We start from the raw sequence: 16,013 nt of genomic DNA on the forward strand, positions 1-16,013 counted from the left end.
CTGTTCATGACCAGGGGATCAGTCTGGTACCCAAATTAGATTAAGGCCGATGACGCCGTTACAGTATGCAACCAACTGTCATATGTTTTGCTATGGCCCTGGGTTGGTTTGTTACTGCTAGTTAGTACACTGTTGTAGTCAGACATAAGTTAGATGGTACCACCATAGTTGCATCCAATATTTATTTGTGCCCTAGACATGGGTTGCACTTCAGAGGCTAATGTGACTGTTGTCTAAATTACACTAATTTAGAGTGGCATCGAAATATGATGACATGCTAAAGTAGGCAAATAATTAGTAGGAAACAACTTTGCCATATGTGACCGACCGGCTCGATCTTATGTAGTGTTTTTCCATTGGATAAAAGTAGAAACTCCGAGCTACAAAATGGTATATCATACACTACAGTTGAGGAACAATGGGAAAGTAGTTCTGCTTTGAAAGTCACATTGACTTGTAACCTCACTTTTGAGAAAAATTTCCTTGAATGTTTTGGTAAACCTACCGGAGAGCTTTGATTTTTCTACACCCTTTCAGCATCGTTCACACCTTCTTAAGCCTTAGCCCCACCCGTCTCTTTAAATATTCACATGTGAGGCGATATCAAGACTAAAGGGTGGTTTATACTATGTCTATCGACAGTTGTCGCAGTGATATCATGAACATTCTATTGTCTCTGACATCAAACTTGTCGTTGTCKTTATGAAAAAGTTTAAACACAAAAACGACAGGCTGCATGACATCAGCAGCCTGGTAGTCCAAAATAGCATAACTAGTGTATTTTAACACCAATCAACCCACCTGTTTAAAAATGAAATTATATGTAAATCTAGTAAACCAGGCAACTAAAAGCAACTTTCTAAACAATATTTTGGTTAGTTTCTAGCTTGTTAGCTAGCTAATGTTAAGTTAGCTGGCTAGCCAGTGCATAATATCATAATATAGCTGACAACAAATTCACTTTACCTCATTTGTCTTCATTATTACAGGAAAATACTCACAACTAGATCATTATTAAAAAGATAATGGCGAGCCAATTACAGAAAATAGCTCACGGTTGTGAGTGTGACGAAATAAAAGCAGGGCATTCTACCGGAGAATTTTGGAACTTGGACTCTGTCTCGTTGGCCTAACATTATATCCTAATTTGACTTTGGTGCATGTTCTTCACATTATCGTCTCTGGTAAACACATACTATATCAGATAAAATCAACGTTTATTTGTCACAAGCACAGGATACAGAAGGTGTAGTGAAATGGTTACTTGCATAGTGGAGTCTTTTGTTTAGACATGTAGCTAGCTCAACAATTATCCCAACTCATAACGTTACTACCCCGCATGAATCTGCAGGTAGCTAACCAACCAAGTTCAATGTTAGCTAGCTAGTTAACATTAGGCTATAACTAGTAATGCAAATGGCTCAAATATGAATAATATCACTACACAGATCATACACGTAACGTTAGTTGACGAACCAGCCAGCTAACGTTAGCTAGCTAGCTAAAAGTATGCTTTAACATGAAATGAAAACTACTTTCTGACTAAATTAGAAACGTATAATATCTGAAAATGTAGCTAGCTAGACTCTCTTACCCGTATACATGGATGGACGCTTCTCCCTCTCTGTCACGGATGCCATGGTTGCCCTTAGTTTGAAGATGTAATCCGGAGACATGTGTTTTATACAACAGCCTTCTGTGTGTTCTCTTTTCGAACCCCTTTACATATTTGCCATCAAACGCCAGCATTTTCTCCATCTCCTTAGCGATCATACTCTAATTCCAGCCGGGGCATTCCACTGATTTCAAAACTCGGTCCTCCAGAAAGTGGAGAGCAACACTTTTGCAGTTCTACTACGTGATATCTTTCAAAAAAGCAGCGTTATAAAGGATTACCTACACATGCTGACCAGCTCATGTTATAGACAGAAGCGTGCTACATGGCAGACCAATCCGAACTCATCTCTAGGCATGTCCAGCCCATCCATTATCTCAGCCAATCATGGCTAGCGGTAAGGTTCCTAACTTTTTCTGTGGTTAAACCAACTAGGCTCATCATTTAACAATTTTATTCATATTTACGGATGGCATACAAGTTTGTTATTAAGGCATATGAAAGTTCATTTCTGCCATAAAACACATTTTCCTAAAAAAAAAGTTTACATTCAATTGGCTCTCCTGTGAAATAGTGACGTACGACATACACCTAGTTTCCTGAAACGAGTCACATATTATGATGTTGTCAATTGACTTTGAGAGATGGCAATTACTGTTACAAGCAATGAGAGTAAAAAATAGCTAGCAATGCTAACATTAGCTAACTAAAATATGGTGGTCCCCTCAATCTTAGTTACCTGGCTAAAGTTATACAGCATCTACAGTTAATCTAGAATCCAAGATGGCGTAGCAGTCGGACGTGTGTTTGTATTGTCCTGTAGCGTGTAAATAGTAAATAGTCTTCGTATTTTTCGTATACATTTCGTATATATTTTAATTTCACTTTCCATCTAGGAACTGAATATACATTCCTACATTCCGCCTCACCCAATGTGGTACGGACCTGCTATTTTTTTATACTTTAGAACCGTAACCCCAAGCAGAAGCTAGCCAGATAACTAGCTACTAGCTAGTAGTCAGTTAGCCACTGCTGCGGTCTTCACCCTCAACTCGGACACAGCCAGCTTCAATACCGGGCCAATACCTGCCAGTCGCAAGCGCGATATCAACCCAGAGCATATAGGACTGCTTTTTCTCTACCACATCACCGGATTCCTGACGCAAGCTCTGGACAATTACACCGTATCATCACAGCTAGCTAGCTGCAACCGAGTGGCTACTACTGGCTAACACCACTGTCCCGAAGCAAGCACCAGTTAGCCTTGAGCTAGCCTCGAGCTAGGCCCATCTGCCGGCTAGCTGCAAGCGCGATATCAACCCAGAGCATATAGGACTGCTTTTTCTCTACCACATCACCGGATTCCTGACGCAAGCTCTGGACAATTACACCGTATCATCACAGCTAGCTAGCTGCAACCGAGTGGCTACTACTGGCTAACACCTCTGTCCCGAAGCAAGCACCAGTTAGCCTTGAGCTAGCCTCGAGCTAGGCCCATCTGCCGGCTAGCTGAAGATCTAGCGCCACTGCCACTGCCACGAAGCTAGCACCAGTTAGCAAACACAATTCTACAATTCACAACCTCTCTTTCGCCATCGCCATCTGGCTTGGATTCTCTGTCGACACAACCACGTCTGAGCAGACCCCCTCCGTCTGAGCAACCACCCCCCGGGCTACTAACTTTATACGCCGCGTGCTAGCTTAGTGGAGGCCTCCTCTGCTCCATCTACGGCTGCCCCCTGGACACTATGATCACTTGGCTACATAGCTGATGCATGCTTGACTGTCCATTAATTCACGGTACTCCATTCTGTTTATTTGTGTTTTACCTGTCGGCTCTGTGCTTTAACTCAGGATCTGTGTGTAGTTAATCCGACCCTCTCTGCCTAGTCGTCGCCATTTTTACCTGTTGTTGCTGTGTTAGACTAACACCCTGTTATTGCTGCTGTTATCTTACCTGTTGTTTTAGCTAGCTCTCCCAATCAAGACCTGCAATCACTTTATGCCTTATTGTATGTCTCTCTCAAATATCAATATGCCTTGCATACTGTTGTTCAGGCTAGTTTTCATTATCATTGTTTTGGTTTGCAATGGACCCTGTAGTTCCACTCTCCGTACCTCTGATACCCCCTTTGTCCCACCCCCCAAACATGCGGTGACCTCACCCATTGAGACCAGCATGTCCAGAGATACAACCTCTCTTATCATCACCCAGTGCCTGGGCTTGCCTCCGCTGTACCCGCGCCCCTCCATACCCCTGTCTGCACATTATGCCCAGAATCTATTCTACCACGCCCATAAATCTGCTCCTTTTATTCTTTGTCCCCAACGCTCTAGGCGACCAGTTTGATAGCCTTTAGCCGCACCCTCATCTACTACTCCTCTGTTCCTCGGGTGATGTGGAGGTAAACCCAGGCCCTGCATGTCCCAGTCACCCTCATTTGTTGACTCTGCGATCGAAAAAGCCTTGGCCTCATGCATGTCAACATCAGAAGCCTCCTCCCTAAGTTTGCCTTACTCACCGCTTTAGCACACTCTGCCAATCCTGATGTCCTTGCCGTGTCCGAATCCTGGCTTAGGAAGGCCACCAAAAATTCTGAGATTTCCATACCCAACTATAACACTTTCCGTCAAGATAGAACTGCCAAAGGGGAGGTTGCAATCTACTGCAGAGATAGCCTGCAAAGTTCTGTCATACTTTCCAGGTCTATGCCCAAACAGTTCGAACTTCTAATTTTAAAAATTAATCTCTCCAGAAATAAGTCTCTCACTGTTGCCGCCTGCTACCGACCCCCCTCAGCTCCCAGCTGTGCCCTGGACACCATCTGTGAATTGATCGCTCCCCATCTAGCTTCAGAGTTTGTTCTGTTAGGTGACCTAAACTGGGATATGCTTAACACCCCGGCAGTCCTACAATCCAAGCTTGATGCCCTCAATCTCACACAAATCATCAAGGAACCCACCAGGTACAACCCTAAATCCGTAAACATGGGCACCCTAATAACATTATCCTGACCAACCTGCCTCCCAAATACACCTCTGCTGTCTTCAATCAAGATCTCAGCGATCACTGCCTCATTGCCTGTATCCGCCACGGGTCCGCGGTCAAACGACCACCCCTCATCACTGTCAAACGCTCCCTAAAACACTTCTGCGAGCAGGCCTTTCTAATCGACCTGGCCCGGGTACCCTGGAAGGATATTGACCTCATCCCGTCAGTTGAGGATGCCTGGTCATTCTTTAAATGTTACTTCCTCACCATATTAGACAAGCATGCTCGTTCAAAAAATGCAGAACCAAGAACAGATATAGCCCTTGGTTCACTCCAGACCTGACTGCCCTCGACCAGCACAAAAACATCCTGTGGCGAACTGCAATAACATCGAAGAGCCCCCGCGATATGCAACTGTTCAGGAAGTCAGGAACCAATACACGCAGTCAGTCAGGAAAGCAAAGGCCAGCTTTTTCAAGCAGAAATTCGCATCCTGTAGCTCTAACTCCAAAAAGTTCTGGGATACTGTAAAGCCATGGAGAACAAGAGCACCTCCTCCCAGCTGCCCACTGCACTGAGGCTAGGTAACACGGTCACCACCGATAAATCCGTGATAATCGAAGACTTCAACAAGCATTTCTCAATGGCTGGCCATGCCTTCCTCCTGGCGACTCCAACCTTGGCCAACAGCCCCGCCCCCCCGCTGCTACTCGCCCAAGCCTCCCCAGCTTCTCCTTTACCCAAATCCAGATAGCAGATGTTCTGAAAGAGCTGGAAAACCGGACCCATACAAATCAGCTGGGCTTGACAATCTGGACCCCCTATTTCTGAAACTGTCCGCCGCCATTGTCGCACCCCCTATTACCAGCCTGTTCAACCTCTCCTTCGTATCATCTGAGATCCCCAAGGATTGGAAAGCTGCCGCGGTCATCCCCCTCTTCAAAGGGGAGACACCCTGGACCCAAACTGTTACAGACCTAATCCATCCTGCCCTGCCTATCTAAGGTCTTCGAAAGCCAAGTCAACAAACAGATCACTGACCATCTCGAATCCCACCGTACCTTCTCCGCTGTGCAATCCGGTTTCCGAGCCGGTCACGGGTGCACCTCAGCCACGCTCAAGGTACTAAACGACATCATAACCGCCATCGATAAAAGACATTACTGTGCAGCCGTCTTCATCGACCTGGCCAAGGCTTTCGATCCTGTCAATCACCATTTCTTATCGGCAGACTCAGTAGCCTCGGTTTTTCTAATGACTGCCTTGCCTGGTTCACCAACTACTTTGCAGACAGAGTTCAGTGTGTCAAATCGGAGGGCATGTTGTCCGGTCCTCTGGCAGTCTCTATGGGGTACCACAGGGTTCAATTCTCGGGCCGACTCTTTTCTCTGTATACATCAATGATGTTGCTCTTGCTGCGGGCGATCCCTGATCCACCTCTACGCAGACGACACCATTCTATATACTTCCGGCCCTTCCTTGGACACTGTGCTATCTAACCCCAAACGAGCTTCAATGCCATACAACACTCCTTCCGTGGCCTCCAACTGCTCTTAAACGCTAGTAAAACCAAATGCATGCTTTTCAACCGTTCGCTGCCTGCACCCGACCGCCCGACTAGCATCACCACCCTGGACGGTTCCGACCTAGAATATGTGGACATCTATAAGTACCTAGGTGTCTGGCTAGACTGCAAACTCTCCTTCCAGACTCATATCAAACATCTCCAATCCAAAATCAAATCAAGAATCGGCTTTCTATTCCGCAACAAAGCCTCCTTCACTCACGCCGCCAAACTTACCCTAGTAAAACTGACTATCCTACCGATCCTCGACTTCGGCGATGTCATCTACAAAATAGCTTCCAAACTCTACTCAGCAAACTGGATGCAGTTTATCACAGTGCCATTCGTTTGTTACTAAAGCACCTTATACGACCCACCACTGCGACCTGTATGCCCTAGTCGGCTGGCCCTCGCTACATGTTCGTCGTCAGACCCACTGGCTCCAGGTCATCTACAAGGCTATGCTAGGTAAAGTGCCGCCTTATCTCAGTTCACTGGTCACGATGGCTACACCCACCCGCAGCACGCGCTCCAGCAGGTGTATCTCACTGATCATCCCTAAAGCTAAAACCTCATTTGGACGCCTTTCCTTCCAGTTCTCTGCTGCCTGCGACTGGAACGAATTGCAAAAATCTCTGAAGTTGGAGACTTTTATCTCCCTCAACAACTTTAAAAATCTGCTATCCGAGCAGCTAACCGATCGCTGCAGCTGTACATAGTCCATCTGTAAACTACCCACCCAATTTACCTACCTCACCCCCATACTGCTTTTATTTATTTACTTTTCTGCTCTTTTGCACACCAGTATCTCTTCTTGCACATGTTCATCTGATGATTTATCACTCAGTGTTAATCTGCTAAATTGTAATTATTCGATTTATTGCCTACCTCATGCCTTTTGCACACATTGTATATAGATTCTCTTTTTTCTACCATGTTATTGACTTGTTTATTGTTTACTCCATGTGTAACTCTGTGTTGTCTGTTCACACTGCTATGCTTTATCTTGGCCAGGTCGCAGTTGCAAATGAGAACTTGTTCTCAACTAGCCTACCTGGTTAAATAAAGGTGAATTTTTTTTTTTTTTTTAAATAAAAAAAATCTGGTGACATCACAATTATTAAAAAAGATTTTCCTGCCTCCCGGGTGGCGCAGTGGTCTAGGGCACTGCATCGCAGTGCTAGCTGCGCCACCAGAGTCTCTGGGTTCGCGCCCAGGCTCTGCCGCAGCCGGCCGCGACCGGGAGGTCCGTGGGGCGACGCACAATTGGGCTAGCGTCGTCCGGGTTAGGGAGGGTTTGGCCGGTAGGGATATCCTTGTCTCATCGCGCTCCAGCGACTCCTGTGGCGGGCCGGGCGCAGTGTGCGCTAACCAAGGGGGCCAGGTGCACGGTGTTTCCTCCGACACATTGGTGCGGCTGGCTTCCGGGTTGGAGGCGCGCTGTGTCAAGAAGCAGTGCGGCTTGGTTGGGTTGTGCTTCGGAGGACGCGTGGCTTTCGACCTTCGTCTCTCCCGAGCCCGTACGGGAGTTGTAGCGATGAGACAAGATAGTAATTACTAGCGATTGGAGGGGTAGTCACTCTAATGTGCTTTAACGCCTGTCTTATCATAAAATAGTTGAATTAACTTTTTGGTTTGCTTTGTGGTACAAGCAGTGATGTGTATTCATGGATGCCAAGAGAAGCCAGGCTTCACAATAAAAAAATAATTAAAAAAAGATATATTAAAACATACAATTATTTATCTTCCGTCTCTCTGTGTTTCAGAATTTTCCTTCAATTCACAAGAAGCTGAATGTATCTCACAGGAGAAAGCATCAGAGTGAGCCAAACACTGCCCCTATGTCTCTCTACGTGTAGGCCATCTATCTGATGCTGTCTGGTCCAAATGAGTATGACATTGTTACCGCCCGTAGCATTAAAGGCAAGGGAAGACACGGAGCATCTGTCCTTCCTTGACAACAAAAAGTATTAATCAGCGTTGACCTAAACTGAGAGAGCTGTGAATGGTCCTGGCTCATGAAAAAAAAGTGTCACGAGTAGCCAGCTTGGATTTGGCGTCACTCCTATTAAATCCCATTGAGAGCATAAGTAATTGACAGAAAAACTGAAATTGTTGCATCTTGTTGTGCTGTTGTCCTCTGGTGTCTAGCTACCCGGCTAGCTAAAATTGTCCCTTTCCTAAAATTAGCCATGGATGGAGATAGGGATTTGGATTTGTGGTTTTACTTTATTCTCCGTACTGGCCAATGACTATAACGGCGATTCTGATCCAACCATTAATTCATACATTGTTGTGCCCCTGGCCTGAGAGGATGGAAGTTCAATATGTACTTAGATGTAGAAGGCTAATGTTAACTAGCTAACTTTGCCCATGAATGGAAGTTTGGCTAGCAAGCAAGAATTTTAGCCAGGTAGCCTAGGTCAACAAAAAATAAAAGCATGTATCATATGATAGTGATAGACCGTTTCGTCAACATGAAAGAGAGGAGGATGTCATTGCCGTTTCTCGACAAGTAGAGTGAATCAACATGTTTTTCTTCTTGCACAAACGCACACGCACACACAGAAATCAGAACCATGGACAGCCACATCATATTTAGCTTGTGTTGATTGGACTAAATAGTTGTTGGTATCTTTTAGTTGTCACTGTATTAGACTAAGCAGAGGGGATTTGATGAATTTAAAATGTGGAAGTTGAAACGGGGCTGGAATAGTGGAGGCAGCTCCTGTTTACTTTGCGACGGGTGGTAACTCGGCCTTTAGGCCTATACTGTATATAACGGTCGCAAGGCATATGAATTAACAGGTTATAGAGCAAACAACACAATTATCACAACACATAGGCTTGGCTTGCCCAGTGATTTTACACATGCACTGCTACCGGTAACAAGTGCCTCAACTTTGAAAAAGTCCCATCTTAGTTCTTCAGATTGCAAATGTAGCAATACAACAAGCTCGAGTAATAAATAGCATGGGCCTCTTTGGGAAAACAATAAACAAGTTGCCAAAATGTACAGTAAATTAACAAATGAATAACAAAAACTAGTGTCAACTACTTCAGGAAAACCCTTTCTCTAGAAGACACGCAAACAATAACATGGTAACTACTGTCACAAGATATGAAATAGCATGAGATCAAAGAGCACAGTGCCCGAGGATGGTCTTTGGACAACTTCATGCAATGCCATTGTATTTCTGCTACAAGCACAGCACAGAGCACTGATGTTGAATACTTCAAGTCAAGCCATATGGTTAAAGTTGAACGAGAAGACAGACAGAACCCAGCTAATTCTGGTCTCATCTTGGGTATGCTGCCGTGCCTCCTTTTTTGGACAGAGGGGTTACAAAGAGTAAAGCTGCAAATCACATCAAAGGGAACAAAAGGGGGTAGTTGTCGTGGCAACAATGCTGTTGGATAACATTTTGTGGATCTTTTAGTGGACAGCCAGCCAGTAATGGGCAATGTGGTGATTTAGGCGCAAACACCAGTCTTACCGTAATAGACATGCAACAGACTCCCTTTTCTAAGTAGAGACAAGTACCAGCAAAAAAACGGATTTACAACTAACACAATTAGTAGAGGTCTCATTGCAAGACAACAGCAACAACATCAAACGCATAGAAGAATGAAGAGAGGAAGTGGAAAGGACAAACTAAATATAAAAATATCTGCCATGCATATGGAGGTGCATATAAAAGGCTATTGCATTCAAATGAACACAGTTTCATTACCTGTGACTGATATCTTCATGGTGGCCTCAAGGGGCCGGTTGTTGTCCAGGTCTCTGCTCAGCCTCAAGTCCCCCGTGTCCTGGTTCAGGATGAGTAGACTCAGCTCGTTGCCTTCCACAAAACTGTAGTGGAGTTTATCTGACACATCCGGGTCCTGGGCTGGAACCTTCCCGATCACCCCAGCCGGAAAGCTGTTGGACCTGTTGGTGATGTAGTTGTTGAAGATGATCTCAAAGTCACGTAGGACAGGGGAATTGTCATTGACATCCAGCAGGCGAATGTGCACGATGGCACGGCTGACTAACGGTGCAGAGGTTGCCTGGACGACGATTGTGTACTCCATCTTCGACTCGTAGTCTAAATCAGTGAGGGCGATAAGATCCCCGTTGAAGATGTCTAATTGGAAGACCTCTGGGACGTTTCCTTCCACTATTTGGAACAGGATCTGCGCGTTTGTTCCCTCGTCAGGATCTGTAGCGGTGATGCGGGCTACAACAGAACCCACAGGACTGTTCTCCACTACGCAGACGTACAGTTCGTCCTTTTCAAACACAGGAGCATTGTCGTTGATGTCCAGGATGGACACATGGACGTCCACGGCTGCCTTCAGAGGCGGAACCCCCTTATCCACAGCAAAGGCCTTCAGGTTGTACACAGGCACATTCTCCCTGTCCAGTTTCCTGGCTGTTCTAATGATGCCAGAGTACGGCTCAATGATGAAGTCCCCCTCTCCATCATCCCCACCCTGAAAGGTGTAACTAAGCCTCCCATTAGACCCGGAGTCCCTGTCGGAGGCAGAAATCTGGAGGACGCTGGTGTACACAGCTGCGTCCTCAAACACGGTCCCCTGGTATATGTCCCTGAGGAACTGTGGCGCATTATCGTTAGCATCCAGAATGATGATCTCCACATATGTGGTGTCAGATTTCTGAGGGATGCCATTGTCGCAGGCAATGATAGCCAGCGTGTAGGACGCCTGATCCTCATAGTCGATTTCTATCTGCGTGGTTATGCCGCCTGTGTCAGGGTTGATCTTGAACTGTGGCACATTATCCTCCATGACGTAGCTGATGCGGGCGTTCTCTCCTGTGTCTTCATCTGTGGCACTGATTACCACCACGGTGGAGCCCACCGGTTGGTCCTCGCTGATCATCACCTGGTAGTTGGCACTCTGGAACACGGGCCGGTGGGTGTTGGCATCAGTGACGTTGATAAAGACCTGCGCTGTGTCGTAGCGTGTGCCATCTGAGGCGGTCACTGTCAGGACATACTGGCGCTCCTGTTTGTAGTCCAGCGGCAGTGCCAGGGTGATAACTCCCCCAGCAGTCTGACTGGTGATGGCGAATCTGTTCCGCGTATTGCCGCTGGAGATCTGGTATGTTACCACACTGTTGACGTCCCGATCTATGGCAGAGAGTGCTAGCACACTGGTACCCACCACAGCATCCTCATTAATTTTAAGGCTATACAATCTCTGAGTGAAAGTGGGGACATTGTCGTTCACGTCAAGCACCGTCACACTGACGCTGGCCGAGGAAGACATGGCAGGAACCCCGTGATCCACTGCTTCTACGCCAAAAGTGTAAAAGTCAGTGGTCTCCCTGTCCAGCTCTACACTGACTGTAATCCACCCTGTGCTGTTGTTAATGGTGAAGGGGAAGCCTGGAGCCATGTCTGTTAGTCTGTACTCCAAATGAGAGTTGTCACCGGAGTCTGCATCAATAGCCTGAATATGGATCACAGAATAACCAATAGCCACATTTTCCAATACTGTGGCTTGAAAGGGTGTGCTAACAAACATAGGGGCATTATCGTTGACATCCACAACTTGTACTACAACCATCCCTGTGCCATTAATCAGAGGTGGTCTTCCCCCATCCTGTGCCTTTATTCTCAAATTGTATTCCCTGATTATCTCATAATCTAGGGGGTTGATTATTTCAATGTCACCTGTAGGGGAATGGATGTAGAACTGGCCCTTCACGTTGCCACTGATGATGCTGTAGTGGACTTTTGCATTGTTGCCCTCGTCTTTGTCTGTGGCCTTTACTTGGGCCACTTTGGTGTTCACTGCCACACTCTCAAGCACCTGGACCACATACCTTTTCTCACTGAACTGGGGGTAGTTATCATTCTCATCCTCCACAGAGATATACACTGTAGCCGTGGCACTGCGGGGGCCTGGGTCTTTACCCTGGTCATTGGCCTCTACTATCAGCAGATACTGGGTCAAGGTTTCTCTGTCAGGCCGAACCCTAATCTTGACTAGTCCATTTCTAGGGTCGATTTCAAAACCAGCATTATCTTCTTCCTCATTCACAATCGTATAGATCATGTTGGCATTTGATGGGGCATCCCCATCTGTGGCCCTTATAGTCAACACTTCAAAGCCTACCTCGATGTTCTCCCTAATGCTGACCCTGTACTCTGTCTGCTCAAACACAGGCCCATGATCATTAGTGTCACTAATAGTGACGGTGAGGTAAGCAGTGGCCGACCTTTTAGGGATGCCATTGTCTGTAGCAATAACTTTGAATACATGTGTATCCTTGACCTCCCTGTCTAAAGGCTGCAAAGTTGTGATGCTGCCGGTCTGCAAGTTGATTTGGAAATAATTATTGGATCTGCTATCGAACAGAGCTTCCATATCATATTCAACCTCACCAGCATCTCCATTGTCGGTATCCAGTGCTTTGAGCGTAATTACGCGAGTTCCCGCTGGTTCGTTCTCCGGGACAGACACCTGATAGTTGGGCAGTTGAAACTGGGGAGCGGTATTCACATTTCTTTTTTTACGTTTGGTCAATGAATCCAGTCTCCCCAAATCCCCGTGTGTAAACATGGCATGACTATGTAGAGAATTCAATCGCAATTTTACACGGACAGTGGTGTAATTCCAAAGATTTTGCACCCTGCAGAGTAAATCCAACTCGTTCCGCTCATTGTATTGCAGACAGTTTGGAGAAAAACTCCCGTTATCAAACACGGCTTTCCAATTCCCTCCCTTACATGATGAACGATAAGAGTGAGGTTGTCGAGTAAATAGTGGTAAATGTTCATAAATGTTCAAAAGCAAAATACTGGTAGAGACGCATGGCGATGTCCCTACTTTTGAGAGAACGTTCATGTATATCTCGGGCTTACCTTCGGCGCTCTTACTCCTGTATTTAATTAAACAATTTTGCCCATGCACAAAGGTATTGAAGTTAATTAAAATAAAGTTTTCCGAGGTAATTGATTGGATCTGAATGTAAAGCGGCGCTGGGTTCTTCGGCAACTTCGCGCAATTCACTTTTCCTGAGAAATATACAATTCCGTGTTGTCTTTCAATATTGAAAATGTGTCTCACGTATTTAGGAGTTAAAGTCCTGTCTATTTGATAGATCCAACCCCGTCCAAGAGATACATTTCCGAGCACTACTCCAGGYTGAAAATGATCAGAAACGTGTACATCAAAAAATGAAAATACTGGAATGTGCGATAGAAAACATATCCATAGCCAAATAATTTGTAATTCCATGGTTTAAAACGCATGGCATCCACCAAATCGGTCAAGAACACTTATAAAGTCCACTGAAGTTTTTCCCGGGTGCTCGCTGTCCTGTCCCGTTCCATGATTAGTTAAAATGTTGCGGAGTGCAGTACAGTGTGCATATGGAATAGTTCAAAGTGGTCTCGCTCTTTCACTGCACTTCCTCAGATAGCAACCCTTCTCCCCGGGGATTGTCTGTCAGTCAAATGCAGATTCCCAAATCTCAGCAGTTGACCACAATGTACCATGAAGTGATTCGCTTAATGATCTCCAAAAACCTCTCATTTGCGCAAGTCTATTGTTTTTGGGGCGACTCAAACTTAGGTTTGTCAATTACATGAACATTTAAGCCTGTCCTCGCTGTATCAAAATCTACACAAAATCCTCAGTAAATGTAATTAAATGCTGTCACCTAGTGGACAAACTTAACTATAGAAAGTATGTAGAATCACGTGGCCTAAGTATCTATCCACTCCAAATGTTCTAACTTTATACATTATCATTTGATATAACTTTATACTTTATACATTTGATCATTCTTGGTGCAGACAAGTAGATAAATCACAAGTATTTACAAGACTCAGCATTACAATAACTTAAATTAAGAACATTTATTTCCAAATTTTAAATAATCACAAGATGGCAACAAACAAAAATAAAAGGTACAGTACCATTCTTTTATATAAATCAGATGTGTTTCTTGCATAGTATTTATATTAACTGTCTTGATTTAAATCACTATCTCCTTTTCTAAAATCCTTGATCATCAACAACTAGTTGTACATGACACTAGTATGTGGTATAGGCACAAGAGAGAGCAGGAAGGCTAGTTGAATCAATGTACATGTACAGAAAATATTCAAATGTAGCTCTATAATGATATTATTGAAAAGGATAAATTGATCAGGAGTTCATCCTTTAAGGCATTTATCTTCTTGTCTTCCGGACTCCATTTGATCAGAGGACAGCTCAGGTCAATCAACTGTAAGCAGAAAAAAAGATACGTAAAATGACCTGTAATCAGTGTGGTCATTTTGATCCTGACAACATATCCACTGAACAGTATTGAATTCACGTACCAGTTGATGTAAGCCATTTGCATTCATATACCATTTTCAAACCTGTATGCAACAATCTAAAAGGTATCATATTGATTCATGCTTTCCTTCACTCTGCGGTCCAACTCATCCCAAACCATCTCAATTGGGTTGGGGTCGGGTGATTGTGGAGGCCGGGTCATCTGATGTAGCACTCCATCACTCTCCTTCTTGGTCGAATAGCCCTTACACAGCCTGGAGGTGTGTTGGGTCATTATCCTGTTGAAAAACAAATGATAGTCCCACTGAGCCCAAACTAGATGGGATAGCGTATCGCTGCAAAATGCTGTGGTAGCCATGCTGGTTAAGTGTGCGTTGAATGTGGAGATCAGCCATTCACCTACTCTGCGTCTCACAAAGACACAGCGGTTTCGATCCTAAAATCTCAAATTTGTACTTATCAGACCAAAGGACAGATTTCCACCTGTCTGATGTCCATTGCTCGTGTTTCTTGGCCCAAGCAAGTCTCTTCTTATTATTGTCCTTTAGTAGTGGTTTTTTTTGCAGCAATTTGACCATGAAGGCCTGATTTACGCAGTCTCCTCTGAACAGTTGATGTTCAGATGCGTCTGTTACTCTGTGAAGCATTTATTTGGGCTGCAATTTCTGAGGCTGGTAACTCTAATGAACTTATCCTCTGCAGCAGAGATAACTCTGGGTATTCCTTTCCTGTGGCGGTCCTCATGAGAGCCAGTTTCATCATAACGCTCAATGGATTTTGTGACTGCACTTGAAGAAACTTTCAAAGTTCTTGAAATTTTCCGAATTGACTGACGTATTTTTTTAATTAAACATTTATTTAACTAGGCAAGTCAGTTAATTAAGAACAAATTCTTATTTACATTGATTGCCTACCCCATGTCTTAAAGTAATGATGGACTGTCGTTTCTCTTTGCTTATTTGAGCTGTTCTTGCCATAATATGGACTTGGTCAATTTCCATATAAGGCTGTCTTCTGTATACCACCCGTACCTTGTCACAACACAACTGATTGACTCAAATGCATTAAGAAGGAAAGAAATTCCACAAATTAACTTTTAACAAGGCACACCTGCTAATTGAAATGCATTCCAGGTGACTACCTCATGAAGCTGGTTGAGAGAATGCCAAGAGTGTGCAAAGCTTTCATCAAGGCAACAGGTGCCTACTTTGAAGAATCTCAAATATAATATATATTTTGATTTGTGTAACACTGTTTTGGTTACTACATGATTCCAGAAAATAAGGGGGGGGGGGCAGAAATGCTATTTCTGAATGTGGGGGGGGAATTTCCGCAGTGAAAGTTGAGCCCCTGAGTGGAAGGGTACTTTTAGTTATGCAAATTGTAGTTGAGAAACTCATCAAGACAATCAATTAATTAAGACAAGAAAATGACCTCAATGTCTTCTTCAGTGAGGGCATCAACGCCGAGGTGGCGTTGGAGAGCAACTGTTCTGGAAAATACCAAGTAATAAAGTGCATTATTTTTTATTGATCAAA

The 16,013-nt window shown here is 44.6% G+C and overlaps 1 protein-coding gene across 1 annotated transcript in view; it reads right to left on the reverse strand.

The window, feature by feature from the left end:
* Positions 1-13,788, reverse strand: part of LOC111962159 (cadherin EGF LAG seven-pass G-type receptor 1-like) — a gene marked incomplete at its 3' end in the record, with an annotated part of 86,913 nt that extends 73,125 nt beyond the window's left edge. The window contains 1 exon segment of the mRNA XM_070439649.1: positions 9,906-13,788. Coding sequence (XP_070295750.1) covers positions 9,906-13,425 — 3,520 coding nt within the window.
* Between the last annotated feature and the right edge of the window lie 2,225 nt (positions 13,789-16,013).

This window comes from Salvelinus sp. IW2-2015, linkage group LG4q.1:29, assembly GCF_002910315.2.
Source record: "Salvelinus sp. IW2-2015 linkage group LG4q.1:29, ASM291031v2, whole genome shotgun sequence".
Taxonomy (NCBI): Eukaryota; Metazoa; Chordata; class Actinopteri; order Salmoniformes; family Salmonidae; genus Salvelinus; species Salvelinus sp. IW2-2015.